This window comes from Pecten maximus, chromosome 5 (assembly GCF_902652985.1).
Source record: "Pecten maximus chromosome 5, xPecMax1.1, whole genome shotgun sequence".
Lineage (NCBI taxonomy): Eukaryota > Metazoa > Mollusca > Bivalvia > Pectinida > Pectinidae > Pecten > Pecten maximus.
The window spans coordinates 27,418,354-27,434,870 of NC_047019.1; the positions used below are offsets into that span (position 1 = coordinate 27,418,354).

The 16,517-nt window shown below is 37.0% G+C and overlaps 1 protein-coding gene across 2 annotated transcripts in view; it reads left to right on the top strand.

Annotated features, from left to right (window-relative positions):
• The first annotated feature begins 522 nt into the window (after positions 1 to 522).
• LOC117327704 (adhesion G-protein coupled receptor F3-like) overlaps positions 523 to 16,517 on the top strand; it is a 35,720-nt gene continuing 19,725 nt past the window's right edge. The window contains exons 1-12 of one of the 2 annotated variants that reach the window (XM_033884821.1): positions 523 to 2,448; positions 4,120 to 4,171; positions 4,752 to 5,021; positions 5,355 to 5,627; positions 6,092 to 6,364; positions 7,408 to 7,491; positions 9,351 to 9,605; positions 9,852 to 10,067; positions 10,599 to 10,751; positions 12,867 to 12,968; positions 13,411 to 13,505; positions 13,807 to 14,001. In XM_033884821.1, the coding sequence (XP_033740712.1) occupies positions 2,407 to 2,448; positions 4,120 to 4,171; positions 4,752 to 5,021; positions 5,355 to 5,627; positions 6,092 to 6,364; positions 7,408 to 7,491; positions 9,351 to 9,605; positions 9,852 to 10,067; positions 10,599 to 10,751; positions 12,867 to 12,968; positions 13,411 to 13,505; positions 13,807 to 14,001 (2,010 nt within the window). In that variant the 5' untranslated portion in view covers positions 523 to 2,406. Of the gene's footprint in view, positions 2,449 to 4,119; positions 4,172 to 4,751; positions 5,022 to 5,354; positions 5,628 to 6,091; positions 6,365 to 7,398; positions 7,492 to 9,350; positions 9,606 to 9,851; positions 10,068 to 10,598; positions 10,752 to 12,866; positions 12,969 to 13,410; positions 13,506 to 13,806; positions 14,002 to 16,517 lie in introns of both variants that reach the window. The other variant, XM_033884820.1, reaches the window with a different exon arrangement.

The following is a 16,517-nucleotide window of genomic DNA, read 5'->3' on the forward strand; positions in this document are numbered from 1 at the left end:
TAATCTTTCTTGATTCATTCACGTAAGAATTTATTTATGTATTTATGTATTTATTTATGTATTGATTTATTTATCGTGTGGATACCGACATTAAATGATATAAGGGAAAGTAACCCAGCACGATATATTTACATACTAGACAATTTCTAGTCCTTGCCCATATTACATGTGCAAAAATAGCTGTTTTAAAATAATGATATTAACCGAAAAAGTTATTTAATATGATGAAAATGGACATAGCATAAACCTAGCGTTAAATCTGTTGAAAAGGAATATTTAAATTTGACTTGTTATTTAAGAAGAACGCAGTCTCAGGCTTGCTTATTATGCTGATATACAAAATGACGAGAGGACACTATCAACATAGCTATAATGTTTACATGAAAATCCCATTATTATCACCGTAACCAAACAAGGAAAGAAAGACAAATAGAGCTTGTGATGATATAGATAAAGGCGAGCAATATTAAAATCCTATACTTACATCTACCCATATCTCACGGTCCATGTCCGTGTACTTAACCGCTTGTCCTTGTTATCACTTCAAGTATTAAGATTGAATTCCAACACCGTAAGTAATTTCATATAAGTATTCCTCCTTCATATGTTTGACACTGACGGGACTTTAACCTGTGATGAAGAAAACGGAAAAAAGAGAAAACTCGGGAGAAAAAAACTGGCATCAATACCACTCGTTAGGTGAGGCCTTTCATCAATATCTCAACACAATGGAGTATCACAAGCATCGCATAGAACGCTTTTTATAAGTGATTTCGTCCACATACCCACGCAAAAGGAATACTTAATCACCACGACAAATTAGAGTATCACAAGCTTAAAAGGTCTAAATGCGAGTTTCACTGTATACCAACGCCGAAGGAATGACACCATTGTACAACATTATGCCCTGTTGCATTTTTACGTATTTAACCAACTCCAAAAATAATACAAGGATTAAGTTTAAAGATCAAAACAATTTCTAACACTCTGGAAAATACCAACATGGAGATATATCCAATCTAAAGGAAAAGTCATTTCATTATTCTAAGTGGAGTATGAAGATGTGATCAAAACTTTGACAGATTCATAAGGGAGTGGTAATTATAATATAACAAACTCTATAATCCAATTCCTAATATCTGGAAAAGGATAATATATCGTCATTATTTTAATACAACGTCCCGGAAACGCTGTGTATGATAATTTATTTTTCATTATCTGGCCTTACACATTACGTAATACCGACAGGAGTATTGACGCTTGGCTCACCCCACATATTACGTGATTTCGACAGGAGTATTGATGCTTGGCTCACCCCACATATTACGTGATTTCGACAGGAGTATTGATGCTTGGCTCACCCAACACATTACTTATTATCGACAGGAGTATTGACACTGGGCTCACCCAACATATTACTTATTACCGACAGGAGTATTGACGCTGGGCTCACCCCACACATTACCTATTACCGACATGAGTATTGACGCTGGGCTCACCCCACACATTACATTTCATCGACAGGAGTATTGACGCTGGGTTCACCCCCACACAATACCTATTACCGACGGGAGTATTGACGCTGGGCTCCCCCCACACATTACTTATTACCGACAGGAGTATTGACGCTGGGCTCACCCCACACATTACCTATTATCGACAGGAGTATTGACGCTGGGCTCACCCCACACATTACCTATTATCGACAGGATTATTGACGCTGGGCTCACCCTACACATTACATTTAATCGACAGGAGTATTGACGCTGGGCTCACCCCACACATTACCTATTATCGACAGGAGTATTGACGCTGGGCTCACCCCACACCTTGCCTATTACCGACAGGAGTATTGACGCTGGGCTCACCCCACACATTACTTATTACCGACAGGAGTATTGACGCTGGGCTCACCCCACACATTACCTATTATCGACAGGAGTATTGACGCTGGGCTCACTCCACACATTACCTATTACCGACAGGAGTATTGACGCTGGGCTCACCCCACACATTACTTATTACCGACAGGAGTATTGACGCTGGGCTCCCCCCACACATTACCTATTATCGACAGGAGTATTGACGCTGGGCTCACCCCACACATTACCTATTATCGACAGGAGTATTGACGCTGGGCTCACCCCACACATTACTTATTACCGACAGGAGTATTGACGCTGGGCTCACCCCACACATTACCTATAATCGACAGGAGTATTAACACCGGGCTCACCCCGCATATTACGTGATATCAATAGGAGTATTGACACTCGAAAGTCATTGTGTTTTTGAGTGGTCCTGTTTTGGTGATATCTCTGTGGAGCGTTCGTTATCAACGCTGAACACGATCTAAAAAGCTGAGCTATTTCCGGCAGTGTATAGATAGTTTTTGCAGATGTTAAGATGGACACTAAAATGAGCAGAGCGGTTTTGTTTATTAGTTTGGTAAGTAAAAGTTGTATTTAATATATATATTTAAATATAATGTTTATTTAGACATATAGCTGGTTTTCATATTTTGTGGTGGTGTATTCCTTGAGAAAGTGGCGAATTTATGCATTTCATGTAACGTATTAGTAAGCTTAAACCCATAGTTTAAATCAAATACACTTTAACAATACATCACAATGCAAACACATCAGTCGGTAGAAATTGAAAACAAGCTTTAAGCATATATCAATGTAACGTGTTTCGGATTGGAGGAATATACATGTATCTGACCACATCTCTGACAAGATGTAATTATTTCATTAATCACGTTTATTCTGTTATGTTTGTCGTCCTATGCACAGGTAGAAACTTTTTGTAATGCTATATCCTTGCCGTTCCTCGTGTCACCTACATGTAAACATAAGGATGTCCTCCTGTGAGGTGTCCTACTGAATGCCATCATGTATGTTTCTGTGAGGTGGCACTATAACTAAACAGTTTTTCGTTATCACAAGGAGACAAACACTAATGTACCACAGCTTCCCAAATAGACTGGCTCCATGTCTCTAGAATATTAAGATTATATATAAAATTGAGCTTTATGATTTTGGTCACTACGATATGTCTGATTCTAGAGTTTCAATCTAGGGGGAGATCATCTGATATTAAAATTTAGTGGAGCAGTTTTAACAAAAATTTAGGGGCTGGTGCCCAGTCTACCTCCAATAATACACACCACATGCATGCGAAGAGGGAAGACCGTTATAAAATTACCACAGCTGTTGAAACGATGTGAAACAATATCAAAACTAACGAAGCATTATAAATACATGTACGACCAGAACAGTTTGGATTGTGTGTTTAATCCAAGGATACAACTGCGACAGCATAGAAAGATCTGTTCCGAGAAAAAATCGAAGGATCTTTGCTTGCACTAGTCATAATGCCATTATGCATTTGTTTTAATCGTACACATTTTATGTCTACCTACACCAGGTACAAATCTAATGTCTACCTACACCAGGTACAAATCTAATGTCTACCTACACCAGGTACGAATCTTATGTCTACCTACACCAGGTACAAATCTTATGTCTACCTACACAAGGTACAAATCATATGTCTACCTACACCAGGTACAAATTATATGTCTACCTACACAAGGTACAAATCGTATGTGTACCTACACAAGGTACAAATCTTATGTCTACCTACACCAGGTACAAATCTTATGTCTACCTACACCGGGTACGAATCTTATGTCTACCTACACCAGGTACAAATCTTATGTCTACCTACACCAGGTACAAATCTTATGTCTGCCTACACCATGTACAAATCTTATGTCTACCTACACCAGGTACAAATCTTATGTCTACTTACACCAGGTACAAATCTTATGTCTACCTACACCAGGTACAAATCTTATATCTACCTACACCAGGTACAAATCGTATGTTTACCTTCACAAGGTACAAATCTTATGTCTACCTACACTAGGTACAAATCTTATGCCTACCTACACCAGGTACAAATCTTATGCCTACCTACACCAGGTACAAATCTTACGCCTACCTACACCAGGTACAAATATTATCCTACCCTCAACAGGTAATTGTTATGCCTACCTACACCAGGTTCCCTTCCTATAGCTACCCATGTTATATCTTGTTTTTCCGATTGCAGTGTCTTGTAGTAAACGGTAATGAAGACAACTACTCAACAACAGGGGTCACCCGTGAGTATAACTTAACTATTACGAAATATACATTATATGAAGAACTTTTGGATCAGATCAATTGATCATTTACTTATAGATATGTACGTTAGACTTAAGCATCACTATTGAGTCTTATGACGCAACAGCTGTATGATGATTTTTTAAGATTACTGAACATATTACCAAATTCATATCTTAATGTGCTACCTTTTGCCTAAACCTTTTATTTAATGAGTAGGACATATTACTGTTTCATTCAAGAATGTTAATGCACTTATTTTATTTATATTTACTTGTGCATTTGGTTGAGTTTGGTTTTTATATGTATTTTGATTCATCCTGACTTCTTGTATTGATTGCTTCAATGTCCAAGAAGATTGAAAAAAAAAACCAATGTATTTCATGATGCTATTCAATATATTTTTTCATCATATTCTATATTTAACATTACATGCTTGTTTGAAGTTTCTGTTCACATTTACGCTTTTTCTACAATTATTACTGAAGCAGCATAATTGCTTTCTCGTTCTCAATATTGACTCTTCTAGAATACAATTTATTAAATTTGTTAGAATAATGTAGTATTTTTCTTTTAAAGAACTACCAGATCCACCTGAAGTTGAGGTTATAGGTCAAACTACTACTACTGTCACTATCAACATTACTGCTCCACGATTTGGAACCATCACAAAATATCAAGTCGGTTACGCTTATTATTCTGAATTTGCTGATGCAAACGAAAATTCCTCAAGTACCATCTTCACTACTCCTGAAAATATGGTTCCAGGGAGCGCGTACGTAATATATGTGTCGTCATTAAATCAGGACGTGAAAAGTGCATCTGATACTTCATTGATAGCACACACACGTAAGTTTTTTTTAGCTAGCCTGTTGATAGTTGTATAGCATAAATAGCAGTATCTTACAATATGACTATTTCTCCGGATGTAAAAACCCAGTAATAAGTTTCAAGAAGTCTCAATGTTTTACGCGTGCAGGTCCAGAACAACTGTCAAAACTAAATTTCTTTATGCCCTGCCGCCATCTTTACAATATGATAACTCATATCAGAAAAAATACACTTCACGCTATCACTGGTCAAAGTTAATGACGGTTATATTCGACGATGCATTGTGATGTGTGATATACTATCGTTTTATACACTTATCCTGTCTTTATTCTCTTTACATCGTATGTTTAGTTCCCAGTCCTCCGACCAAGGTCAGCGTTTTGAGTCAACAAACAACAAGTCTTATCCTCAACGTAACCCCTGGGCCTGGTAACCATGCCTACTTCTGCGCAGAATACTTTGATGTACGACATCCTGTACCTGTGAAAAGGGTATCTGATAGTAGTATTTTATTGTCACTACCCGGGTTACAGCCGGGAACACTTTACAACACATCTGTATTCACCCTGTCCAATAATCTCCGGAGCCCCGAATCAGAATTTGATGGAATGAAACTCACAACAGGTAAGTGTTTAATTTCTTTTTTATCATGTTAGAAACAGCCATGTTGTGACGACATAAATTCACGGAATGGGTACTTTTTACGGTATTGTATATGTTAAAGGATGGAAATATAAGAGGGGTCAAGGAATTCATTCAGGTGATCCTGTCTATGTCTGAACTCTATTTTTTACCATGTTTCCTTTCATTAATGTTACTATTTTCAGTCTTCCAAAGTCCATGAATAACATGTACGTGCTGATTGTTACAAACATCTACGTCTTGGACAACTTATGAATAAAACTAACGAAATGAACTAGTTAAAGATCAAAATGCTATATGTACATTGTATATGATATCTTAAATACTGATATTGTTGTCAGTTTATTAATTAAGTAGTATGACAGTGATTTCGTAAAAGATCTGAAATAGCTAACATTTATTTAGATTCTTGTTTGCCAAATTATGATGTAACTCTTACCTTACAGTACCTTCTCGTCCTCAAAATGTGACTATTTCGGGGTGTACATCTAACACTATCAATCTAACTGTGACACCTGGGATAGGCGGCTATGACGAGTTCAAAATCATATACTTCAACACACAGGATCCTGAAAATGTAGTCCAGATGATATATAAGACTCCAGATATTCTGGTAGGAGGCCTAGATCCAGGATCGGAGTACAATGTGTCAGTTTTCGTATTATCAAACGGTATACAGAGTACCGAAGGTGTCTTTGCTGACAGTCTGGCAGTAACACGTAAGTTTGTAATAAAAATAGGTGTTTGAACACCTAGTCCTGTTATAATAAGTGGCCTAGAGGTCAAACTATGTCTGTTAAGTTTTTGTTACGCCTGCTATTGCAAATGTTCCGTAATCTAGCAGTCATTATTAGTCCCCTGCCGTTTGAAAAACGGGGGGGACTATAGGTTTACCCTCCGTCCGTCCGTCCGTCCGTCCGTCCGTCTGTCTGTCACGCAATAGTTGTCCGGACAACTCCTTCTAAAGTACTGCTCCGATTTTAGTGAAACTTGGTATACATGATCAGTATAACATGTAGTTGTGCATCCCACATTTTTTTTTCGAAAAAACAATTTTCAAAATGGCCGCCGACTTCTCATTGGTTGAGGCTTGTCCGGACAACTCCTCCTAAAGTACTACTCCGATTTTAACGAAACTTGGTATACATGATCAGTAAAACATGTAGTTGTGCATCCCACATTTTTACTTTTCGAAAAACTAATTTTCAAAATGGCCGCCGACTTCTCATTGGTTGAGACTTGTCCGGACAACTCCTTCTAAAGTACTACTCCGATTTTAATGAAACTTGGTATACATGATCAGTATAACATGTAATTGTGCATCCTACATTTTTTTTCGAAAAACCAATTTTCAAAATGGCCGCCGACTTCTCATTGGTTGAGGCGTGTCCGGACAATCCTAAAGTACTACTCCGATTTTAACGAAACTTGGTATACGTGATCAGTATAACACGTAGCTTAAAAAATGGAAAATAAATAGTTGCACTCCTGGTTCAGGCAGGGGACTTTGTATTGCTGTTGCAATACTATCCATCCTTGTTTCATTATGTCATACTTAATGTTGACAAATTTCTGTTTAAATTTGGACTGCATTGGGAACCGCGTGTGCGTGCGTCTGTAGAATGGTTCATAACACATGATGAATATATTTAAAACTTCTATTGAGATATATGCATGATTTATTCTTGACATATTATTTAAACGTATTTTTTATATGATACTTATTTGAGCGTATAGTTGCTATATTTCTTAGATTTGACAGATAAAGAGTCGACGACAGCAACTCAAGACATTACTGTAACTAGAACAATGATAAACACTACTGCAGGTGATGAAAGCTTGGACGGTAGGTTAGCCACGGAAGTTAACCCATTATCTTAACGTTTCAGTTTTCTCTTTAACAATTCGCTTAATTTGCACTAAGCTGCAGTTTGCTATATGTCAGTTTGCTTTTATGGTCCATGGACAAATTTAAGACATTTAATATCCTGTACTGAGGAAATTAACTTTGTAAGAGGTATTGATAATACAATATTGTAATTTGATCTATATAATCATAATGATGAGTTAATGGTTTAATTGTTCAGATTCGAGAAGCAAGTCGTTCGTTAATATTTTTTAAATAGACAATGGATAACACGAGTTTATGGTAATTTTATGTAATATCAATTAATGTGTATCGTTTGATCTCGCAGTTTAACAAAGCTTGTCATTTGAACAAAATATATGTATCTGTATTATTTGTACACAAAAATTGTGCCAATGTCAAATTGAAATATCATACAGATAAATGTGGGGGAAAAAATCCAAAACTATGTCAATGCAACACTTTGTTACCGTCTGTGATACTTCATCAGTGAGTTTTTCTGTTTTGTTTTTACTTATCCTTATGTCGATTATTTATTATAACCGCAGCGAATTTGTTCGAAATTGATAAGTTTTGCATATACAGTGGAACTTCGTTAACTCGAACTCGGATAACTCGAATACCCCGCTTAACTCGAAGTACCTCGCCGGTCCCGGCCGAATTCTCTCTTTATCTTAGTAAAAAAAACTCGGAAAATTCGAATTCGGATAACTCGAAAAACTCGGATAATACGAAGTAAAAATTTGGTCCCAACAATAAAAATCCTACTTGAAATGTTCGAATAACTCGAAGTATAATTTTCGTCGATCGGTGGCAAACGCCGACATTTTTTAAGAGCTAAATTCCGTTTGTAATACTGAACATATCGGCACTACTAACCTACATGCTATTATAAGTGTTTCATAAATTCATAAAAGAAATTGTCGGTTGAATCTTATTACAACAAGTCTTGGTGATAAAAAGTACTGCTTTACTTACATCAGGTAATTTCCCAAGGCGGTCGCCGATATCAGTACACACGATAGTCAACAACTCATCTACCCGTTCGCTCAAGCGGAACTAATCTCTGACACACCGGTAGATCTACCCGGCTGATGTTTTTACAGGTGTAGAAATGACACAGTCACCGGCGCCTATTAAATCTTTAAACTGCTGAAACAATAGCGTAATTACTGCCGAAGTGTTCAGAGTACAACTGTAACGGTCAGTGCTGTCTATTAAATCGGATAAAACGCCAACTCAGTTACAGTAACATTTTATACGCACATGCGCAGCCCAACTTCCGGTGCTAATACACATGGAAATGGCGTGGTTATCAATAAAAAGTAAGTAGGCCGATCAAACAGTATTTTATATATGTCCAATAAAAGGTAATGGTTCTGTTACGTTTTGTATGCAATCTGTGTTAAACTTAAACGGTTATTTGTTTTGACATTAATAACTTGTTATTTTGTCGAATTCCGTTTCATCGTTTACCTTTTGCAAACATGACTTGCACATCAGATCGTTATTGAAGTGACTAAGTGAAAGAAACTTTATCGTGACTGTATATCGGCAAAACTACACCAAATTACAAATGACATAACGAAACATTACATATATATTTACATGTATTGACCAGTCTTCACACTAAACTGATGAGCGACAGAGCGAAGTTATAATGATTATATAATGTTGACAAATATTGACCAAACTTTTCACCAAAAACGATAACTCGCTTAATTCGAACACTCGGATAACTCGAAGTTTTTTCGTGGTCCCGTCGACTTCGAGTTAACGAAGTTCCACTGTACCTATCAAGGTATCGAATTGAGACCATTATTCTTGTCGTGTTCCAGACATGTGTACGATATCCGGATATATAACGGGACCTAACACAGCGATGGAAGGAAGTACTGTTAAGTTCTTAGCAATATTTTCAGTGGATATAAACTGTGAATCATGGTCAACCTCGCTTGGAATACAATGGTATTTCGGTGATGTGGATATCACAAAAAAGAATTCGTCCAGAGTCCAAATACAGTCCAATTACTCCCAGCCAGAGATCCCCTGGTCCTATTTGACATTTAACCATGTATCGATCTTAGATACAAGTAAGTAATCTTAGGTATTAATAAGTCTTTTTAAACAAATGGGGGGTGATCCTGCATATTATTTGTATCTATGGTCATTATTTTGTCATTCTTAAATAAAACAAGACAAACAAGCGATAACTCAGAAGTTCATTTCACCCTAAGAGTTACCTAGCATATATTGCTATCAATAAGTGTGTTAAATTAAAAACTGATGTGTGAAGTTTAAAAATAATCATTTCATTTCTTATATTTGTTCCATTTTAGAGCCATTGCGAGCATGTTATTTAGAAAAATGTTATGCTAAATCAGCCTTGCAAATCCAACTATTACCGGAAGTATGGATTTATCCCTTAGCAGTTTCCGTAGAGGTCAGAGGTCAAACTGACCTTACATGTACTGTAACTGAGTACGAAGGTGTTACGCTTGAATTTATTTGGTCATTCAATGGAATAACTCAGACAAATGAATCAGCATTACCAGGTAAGGTTAGATATATATTTAGAATTAACATAAACGGCATTATCCAGTATATATGTATAATCAAAACTGTCATGATCACCACATACTTGTGTGTACTTTTCCTTGAATCAACTTTGTATTAGTATCTGAAATAAGGTTCGGGCTTATTGCGTGTTGGTGTATCTGATATGGAATCAGAATCAAAATGGATTATGAGTATGAGAATGTACAATAAGGTCGGGATTCCTTCGGTGTTGGAGAATTACTGTTGTTTTTTTTATATGTAGTACTATCTAAAGTAATAAAGAGAGACTTGGATATGATCGTTATATGAGCCTAGGCGTAAAAATTTGAGTATTTTTTTTTTTATATTAATATGTGTTAACAGATGGAATTTTTCTTTATGAGTAAGAACAATGAAATACTTTATAATTTCATTTGTAAAAATAGTTCATAAACCTTACATAAGGGAAATAGATAGTAATTTCTATTCACTGTATCTATCATGGTATAAGTACCCACGAAATTATCATTTCTTAATGATTGTTTTAGGTTTTCCTGTAACAAACAATACAATGTCTGTCCTGCACCTCCGAAACCTAACAAAACAGGACAGTGGAAACTATACCTGTATGGCTATGCTATATGATAACAACAGCACCACAATCATGAGTTCGACAAGTTTCCTGTATGTGTTAAATAAAGGTAAATGTGTACATGTATTTACATTTAATCACTTCTGATTCTAATACAAGGCGATTATTTAGTTTCACTGATAATAAAACAACAAGGACTATTGACAAAATCACGAAACCACACTTCTAACCTCAAAGTGATAAAACGGAAACAAAATATTACAAAATAAAATGTTTATTTACATCAGACATTAACAAAGTACCAGGCGAATAAAAACCAGGTGCTCCAGAAAAGCTAGCGTCCCCTGATGACGACAACAGTTATACAAATCTATGTTGAATCTGGTTTAAAATGAGAACTAGGATGGTAATAACGGAACTACCGGGTATATTAACAAATATCGAAAGAATCTGATCATAACGTACAAAATATAGAATAGTTTCAGAAGATAATTTTATCGAACAGCAAACTTTCCCAAAGTATCTATTAATCTGCATATATCTCAGAATAGCAATTTATTTTAAATGAACAACCTTCCTTGTTTGAAATTACGTTAGATCTGGTCGATGTTCACTGATATACCTGGTGGCTCAGTTGTAAACATCTTTTGGTTTCTATAATAGACCGTCATTTCTCCCACCTTTCACTGATTTGTCTCCCGTTTTGAGTGTACAAGATTTCTCTGTCTTTTTTTAGCGCGTGCAATCTGTCATACCCTAGGGTGTGACAGATTGCACGCGCTCACTTTCTTCACCGGAAGTACTACCGGAACTACTTTTTTTGTTTATATTACGTCGTCTGCTACGTCAACAAACAAATTGTGTACACAATAATACAGGTCTACAAAAATCCCCAGTCTCTAAACAACTACAGACAACTGAACAGTTTCCAAAAACAAAAAAATGTCTGCCATTCTTTCAAATACAAATGAATCCCCCAACTGTAGGCCTACAACTGAAACTGAGAGCACAAGTGCACCTACCTGCACAGATCGCGACAAAATTGTTCAACTGTCACAAGTAAAAAGATCGCACAACAGCATTTCCTTGTGCCCAACTCCGTCCGGTGTCACAAGATCGGTGTTTTATGGATCCACAATCAGTGGGGGAGCATTTAACATCCATTTTCACAGCCATAATGACAACACAAAGTCGATTTCAAAGCGACCTCGTGTGATTTACTCCGAGTCGAACAGTGATGAGTGAGTGACGTCACCCCACGTGGAATGGATGAATGGAAATGTGTGCATATTTCCCGCGGTTTTTTTGACATGTTTAAAATAGTGTTTCTTGCTACAGAGACATATACTGCTGTTATAATGACAAAACAATTAATGTTGTTTGCATAATGCAATTTTAATGTATAACTGAAAGTACCTGATAAAATAAATAGCTGTGAATTATTTGAGACCTACTTATTCTTGCCTAAAGATGTTGGTATGCAAATATGTTGAGGCGTGAAGTACACTGCCTGACAGATGATATTCATACGCCCACGTTTACATGTTTACAAACAGACGGATATCGATGATGGGAAAACACATAAGGAAAAGAGGTGGGAGAAAAATAATCATTCCCTACCTTGAGGGTGTAACAAAGAAATCTCAACCTTCGGGGGAGATTCTTGAATGTCCAAACCCTCGGCAAGCCTCGGGTTGGACATTCAAGAATCTCCCCCTCAGGTTGAGATTTCTCTGTCACACCCTCAAGGTAGGGAAAGATTCTATTCATCACCAGGATTTGACTACATTCCACATGACAGGTGTCGTTGATGACGCACAATACACCTGGTCTCCTTGTATATTTCCACATGGGTCTCCATTCAAATCGAATTTGCTCTTCTATTGTTGTTGTTGTACCAGATATTGCGTCAAGGTTTAGTTTCGATGCTTTCATTCAGTTCTAACAAAATACATTATATAAGGTACATTTGTATACACAATTTTGAAAAATGTAAGTAAGTATTTCAATATTTGATCAGTTTGTAAATTCCTTTTAATGTGACGCGATACATTTTTATGTTTATCTTTTGTAACTTCATCTTCCACTTGTAATTCCCTCTTTGGTTTAAGCTTTTTATGTTTTTGTAAACTTTCTTTGTTGTTAAGTTAGAGATGCTTATTTGTCTATATATATTGAATCTCTTGTGATTTTCTATTTTACCGACTCGCCAATTAATTGACAGATGCTGAAACCTGTACAAGCACTACTGATGAAAGCGGTTTAGTATGGGCAACGACTCCTGCAGGAATTCAGCAAACCCAACCATGCCAAAACGGTTTCACAGGTTTGTATGTTAACGGTTTTCATCTTCAGTTCCTCGCTACTTGATCATGGATTAGGTAAATATGTAATTATTTAATGAGAAAAAAGTTTTATGGAAGATCTGTATCACTAAAATATCAATTACTGTGGTGTATACGACACGCCGTTACATCTACGAGCTATCGTAGGTATCTTAAGTCATATAGATTCACAGATAGCAACTGTCTGATTTTGTATTATTCAGCAGAAATATGAACATGGCCTATTATCCGTGTGAGCTATCCATCGTTGTCTTCATCAGTTTCATATTTTCAACATTTCTTTTAAAAACCATGGCACAACTTAACCCACAATTTCAATTCTGTAAACATTTATTGTTCTTATCTCACTCACTGTAATAGTTTAATGGTACGTTAAACGTTCATATTGCAGTTATGTTTGAGTATTTTTCCTCATCTTTTTAGGTTCCGCTATCCGAGTTTGTAATACAGATGGGCTTTGGGGGAAAACTAATTTCATCAACTGTGTAAGAACACAAATTGACAACGCTCTTAAACAGGTTAATATTTAATTTACTATATATTTGGAGTAAAGAAATATTATATCTATATTCGTAAGCTTTAAAACATATACACAAAATAATTTTCTTAGTCCTATTTAACTTCAATTAGCAAATAACGTCTTTATAGGCTTCAATACAAATTAAGATAATAAAGAAAAAGATAATATGCCAACAGACGGACTTGTTTCTTCGAATTAACGAGAATTGCTTGTTCTATCGTAAACACATTCTAGAAGAATATCAAGAATATAGGATACTTTCAATCTTGTGCAACCTGAAAATGCATTTGCTTTTTCAGGCAAATGATATAAAAGACGGGCTTATCAATGCTAATGCGATCCCTGGCGTCTTGGACAGTATTGCTGTAGTTACCTCAACTTCATTCAGTAATTCCACCCAGCTAACATCTGGGGACTTGAGTAAGACCTCTGTTGTCCTCAGCGCATTGGTTGATGTAATCGATAAATCTCCGGATACTCCAAATGTGACACAGGCAAGTTATGATATTTTAATCAGATTATCCCTTATACTTTTATTACAAGAGAAAAAATATCAGCAATGCCTACCCATCTGCATATTTGTGTTGAATCAATACAATATATCAAATCATCCAGCGTTGGTTTCTAGAGAAAACATAATATTGATTTGATGATTTTTCCTATATTCTTTCTCTTGCTCTTCAAAAAATTGTAATAGAATTAATCAAAAGAAAATTTACATTACTTACAATAGAAAAGCCTGCTTTTCCTTTTCATGATTGGTCAATACTAAATATAATCACTTTGCTCAAACATTATATCAACCCATATCAGCACTCTAAAATAACAATACATTTGCACGAGTAGGTCGTACCTAAATCCATTCTAATCGGATATTATTCACATTCCGGAATTTCATAGCTAAAACATCTTTGAAGCTGCTGTAACGGTTTAAATTCCTGCGTAGTTCACCGTTGTCCTACTCTCCAGGGTTCCTGCGTAAGATCGTCGTTGGTACTACTTTGTTGCTAGTGTATAAAACAACCAAACAACTACTGCGATTTGATGACATTTATTCTCAGACATTGGTTACATGACATTAACAGTGAGAAATGCGAGTATTATGTGGGCACCCGGTGATACATATTCCGCGCCGGCGTAACATGAAGTTGATATATGAAAGTTGGCACACTCGGTGGCGTGAGGATGTCCGATTGTTAGCCCGGCGTTCCCTGGCGCTCCCCGGCGTTCCCCGGCGTCAGTCCCTACGCCCGGCGTACCTGGCGACAACCCGTGCCCGCCTACCTTACGCCACAGCCAGCACCTCACCCGTCACAGTCCATCGGCCACCTCACTTCACCGAGTGCTATTTATAGATATCGTGTGCTCTCACCTGTTGTCCGGTCGTCGCAGCTACATGTGTCTAAGAGACTCCCGACTACCGTGCACGGGTATATATAGCCCCGAACCCACATAATACGTCGTAATCCTTTACATGTAACAATACAGATAGTACACACTCAATACAAATACAGGTAAATATATACAATACACGTGCAACAAATGAACGATCATTACACTACCCCCGCCTCAAAAGCGTTGGTCGTCCCGACCAATATAACAAAAATAATATTTAACAATTCCAAAAAAATGTTCATACAATTCAAGTACCTTTAATTTCTTACTAACTCTTTTCCGTAAAAATGTTCATACAATTCAAGTACCTTTCTTACTAACTCTTTTCCGTACAGCACACAAGAATACACAAAGTTCTCACTCCCCAGAATCATTCTCAACTTTCAACATATACATACTCACTCATAAGGCATAGTCAATAACTGATATAGATACGAAAATTATTTATACTTATATATACACAAACACAATTATACACAGAACAATACAAATCAACATGAATGCATAACGCTTAGATATACAAATCAACATGAATGCATAACGCTTAGATATACCCCCCTCCCTTAATGGTGGACGTCCCGTCCAACCAAGCAGGAATGAAACCATGTCCATCAGAACTCCCGCGTCCCGCGTGTTGGTACGTCCCGCGATTTCACTATGTCCTGGCGTTACTCACACTCCTCCCACTCAATAATGTGGCACGACCGCGTTACCGTTGTTTCCCCATCTGGTCCAGTGGTTGTTTTAATCGTACTCTCATTCCACCGCTGCCACCAATTTTGTAACGGTTTAACCTCCTGCGTAGTTCACCGTTGTCCTACTCTCCAGGGTTCCTGCGTAAGATCGTCGTTGGTACTACTTTGCTGCTAGTGTATAAAACAATAAAACAACTACTGCGATTGGTGGCATTTATTCTCAGACATTGGCTACATGACATTAACAGTGAGAAATGCGAGTATTATGTGGGCACCCGGTGATACATATTCCGCGCCGGCGTAACATGAAGTTGATAGGCTGTGTGAAGTTAGCTCAACATACGACATACGACATACGACATTCAAAACTTCATATCTTGTGTTTTTACCAGCCAACGAGATAATTTTTGAATGTTCAGCGGCTCAACATACGACATACGACATTCAGATTTTGAATGTTCAGCCGCTGAACATTCAAAAGTTACCTCGTTGGATGGTAAAAACACAAGATATGAAGTTTTGAATGTCGTATGTCGTATGTTCAGCGGCCGAACATTCAATATTTGAATGTTGTATGTCGTATGTTGAGCCGCTGAACATTCAAAATATACCTCGTTGGCTGGTAAAAACACAAGATATGAACGTTTTAAACGGTTTGCCGGATCTCGTTGGCTGGCTGAGCATTTACAGCAAAACTCCCGCAGCTAAAACCCGGTGAACATTCAAAATTTGAATGTCGTATGTCGTATGTTCAGCGGCTGAACATTCAAAATTTGAATGTCGTATGTCGTATGTCGAGCCGCTGAACATTCAAAATCAAAATCTGAATGTCGTATGTCGTATGTTCAGCGACTGAACATTCAAAATCTGAATGTCGTATGTCGTATGTTCAGCCGCTGAACATTCAAAAGTTACCTCGT